The following is a 3,107-nucleotide window of genomic DNA, read 5'->3' on the forward strand; positions in this document are numbered from 1 at the left end:
GTGTGTGTGTGTGTGTGCTACAACACCAACAATCATATTTACTAAAGCATTATATATTTTTTTGTGTGTGTGTGTGTGTGTGTGTGTGTGTGTGTGTGTGTGTGTGTGTGTGTGTGTGTGTGTGTGTGTGTGTGTGTGTGTGTGTGTGTGTTAAATAACCTGTTTTACATTTTAAAAAACACACCGCAATGTAACATAATGTTTACGCAGTTTTTTTTTAATGGGAAAATATTCTTGATGACCAATAATTTATTGCAGACACATGGCACACTTGGAGAAGCACGCATGCTCGCAGCAAATACAACACAACGTTTTGAAATAGCATGCGTTTTTACAAATATACTGCTTTTTTTTTATACATCCGGGTCACCACAGTTAATTTTTTTGTTTGTTTTAAATTAAAATGGTCCACAGAACAACTACAGATAGATCTGTATAAACTACAGATAATCTAAAACATTTAACAAAAAAAAAGTGCAGTTTACACATTTCAACTTATTCTTCCATCAATTCAAATATATTTGAATGTTTTGAATGCAGACAACCAGACACCAAAGTAAACCATAAATATCTGTTTTCAAGTTTTGTTATTTGAAAATGTCACCTCTGAGATTGTTCTCTTTCTTTTTTTTTGTTTGTTTATTCTCCTAAAAACTAGATTTGGCTGTTTGGTATAGCAAATGCAATGCGCATTTAAGGGAGCTGTAACTAAAATGTCACGTTAAATTTAATTTACAAAAAGTTTATTTCATTTATTTATTTTTTTCTTGGCCTTTTTATCTTGACGAAAATGCAAAAAAAATATATAATAATATTCTGACAACATTCTCTAATGTAATAACGAATTGTTTTACCAGTTTTAGATTAATTGAATCGGAATATTTATTGGAAACTTGGCAATAAAATGTAAGCAAGAATATAGATACGGATAACGACAGTGCTTTTTGAAAATAATCTCAGAATTGGATTATTCTTAAATGACCCTAAACAGGTAACAAAACGATGTAGCCTATATATGCGCGTCATAGAAAGACAAGGGTCACTGCCACAACAAGTCTCAAGTAAAACATCTAAGTACATCGATAAACCACAAAACGCAAATATCTTTGCCTCATGATTGTAGAGCATATTTTAGTTGGTTGGTCATGAATTGATCAAACAATAAAATACCGCTTTGGAAAAGTTGATAAGCATCTCTTTTCTTTTTCAGAAGTTTTGAATAAGTCCCATCCGCTAACGTGATGTCAGTGCACCGACACCACGGACTGCATGGCCGAAGAGGCCGGGTTTATGAGCGTTTCGCTCGGCGTGGCAGGGCTGCTTTGGCTGGTAGCTGTCTGAGGAGACGTGGGGCTGAGAGACTGCGGAGAGTTCGCTAAGAAAGCTGGAATATGTGTTGGCATCGAAGTAGGGGTGGGCTTGATTGGCACGGGGATGGCAGGTAGACTCTGCGCGCCATAGCAAATAGACTTGAGGGGCATTCCGTAGGCAGAATAATCACTGGCCATGGAGATGGGAGCTACCGTGTCCATGACGCTGGAGCTGTACATATGAGGCCAGGCCGTGGTGAGCTGGTTGTGCAGCGGGTAGCCAGCAGACATAGACTGCATGGTGGAGAAGGCCAGTCCGCCTGGCATTTTATACTCTCTGGCGATTATGTTCTCGATTGCGAACGGGTGTTTGAAAGTTGACGGTTGGTGAGAGACTCCTATGTTGTAACCGGACATTTGCGGGAGATGTGTGCCGGAAGCAGCCAGAGCGCTCAGTCGGAGTTTGGCTTGTTGTTGGAGATAGTGGGCAGCGTCCGACGGTTTGCTTTGCGCCAGATGCTCGGACGCCATCATCATCAACTTGAAGCGTTTACGACGCCGCAAGAAACTTCCGTTCTCGAACATGTCCCCGCAGCTGGGATGGAGAGCCCAGAAACTCCCTTTACCCGGCTGGTCCGGCCGCCTGGGGATTTTAATAAAACAGTCGTTGAAAGAGAGGTTGTGTCGTAAGGAGTTCTGCCACCGCTGGGTGTTCTCTCGGTAGTAAGGGAACCTGTCCATGATGAACTTGTAGATCTCGCTGAGCGGGAGCATCTTCTCCGGGCAGGACTGGATAGCCATGGCGGTCAGGGAGATGTAGGAATAGGGAGGTTTCTGGTCGCTATACGTGTTTCTCCCCGGACGAGGCATTCTGTTGGACTTTCTGTCAAAATACTATGCTGAATGGCGCGTCAGACTACAGTTCTTCCAGTTTTTCTCGGACAAACAGGATAAATAGAACTTTGTCCTACACTCCTTGAAGTATCACTCTGGGACGGGTTGTTCAAAACAACTGTTCAAAACAACATTACGAACGCGTAAAACTCCATACATTCGCCGCATAGATTGTCTTTATAACGCAAAGTACAAAAAAAAACTGCAATATCCCCGCGCTTAAAAGTTACTGAAAGTTCCCCAAGATGCATGAAATACAGCAACGCAACTCACTGTCTGTTTCCTCCGTGGACTGTTCACTCAGCGCTTATGGGCTGTGGGTCTTGAAAACAGCCGTCCTATGAAAACAGTCTCGTTCTCTCCCTTCAGATGGCCTATATGATGCGCTATCTTTAGTTAAGCAAGCAGCAATAAGCTTCTCCTTCCCCCCCACACACACACACACACCACGACTCTCTGAATGGTTCCCGGTATGTTGTGGCCCTTGTTGTGATGAGCAGAGCTAAGTAGCTGCTATTTCCATGTCCTTCCCCGAACCGTGTGATAGTTTAATGTGATGACAGGAGAAAAGACCCCCGTAGAGCCGCTTCATTAATGTGCCACTTCTTCGCTATCACATGACAATCGCCTTGGGTGGAGAGGAGGAGGGGGGGGGGGGCTACTCGCTCGGAGGAGAAAGCAAAGGCATAATCTGGATTCATTTACACCTATTTACATGGACACCTTGAGCCAATAGAAATGATTTCCATTTGAAGACAGAGCGAAGGGGTGAAAAGGCACAGCGACCCACCGGATTTGAAGTGTGAGGGAGGGTGATGAAAGCCCGGTTACGCCGTGTGAAGGTATGCAGATAACCTTTTGTGCACCGAGCAAGGGGTGCTTAGTCAACTATTTGCGTTTACA

General features: G+C 43.4%; 1 protein-coding gene across 1 annotated transcript; it reads right to left on the reverse strand.

Annotated features, from left to right (window-relative positions):
- Nucleotides 1-205: 205 nt before the first annotated feature.
- Nucleotides 206-2,831, reverse strand: LOC118382472 (forkhead box protein B1-like). Its single transcript, XM_035769273.2, has one exon. It carries the CDS (start codon nucleotides 2,178-2,180, stop codon nucleotides 1,245-1,247), a length of 936 nt encoding a protein of 311 aa, XP_035625166.1. The 5' UTR covers nucleotides 2,181-2,831; the 3' UTR covers nucleotides 206-1,244.
- Between the last annotated feature and the right edge of the window lie 276 nt (nucleotides 2,832-3,107).

This window comes from Oncorhynchus keta, unplaced genomic scaffold (genome assembly GCF_023373465.1).
Source record: "Oncorhynchus keta strain PuntledgeMale-10-30-2019 unplaced genomic scaffold, Oket_V2 Un_contig_6207_pilon_pilon, whole genome shotgun sequence".
In the NCBI taxonomy this organism is placed as follows: domain Eukaryota; kingdom Metazoa; phylum Chordata; class Actinopteri; order Salmoniformes; family Salmonidae; genus Oncorhynchus; species Oncorhynchus keta.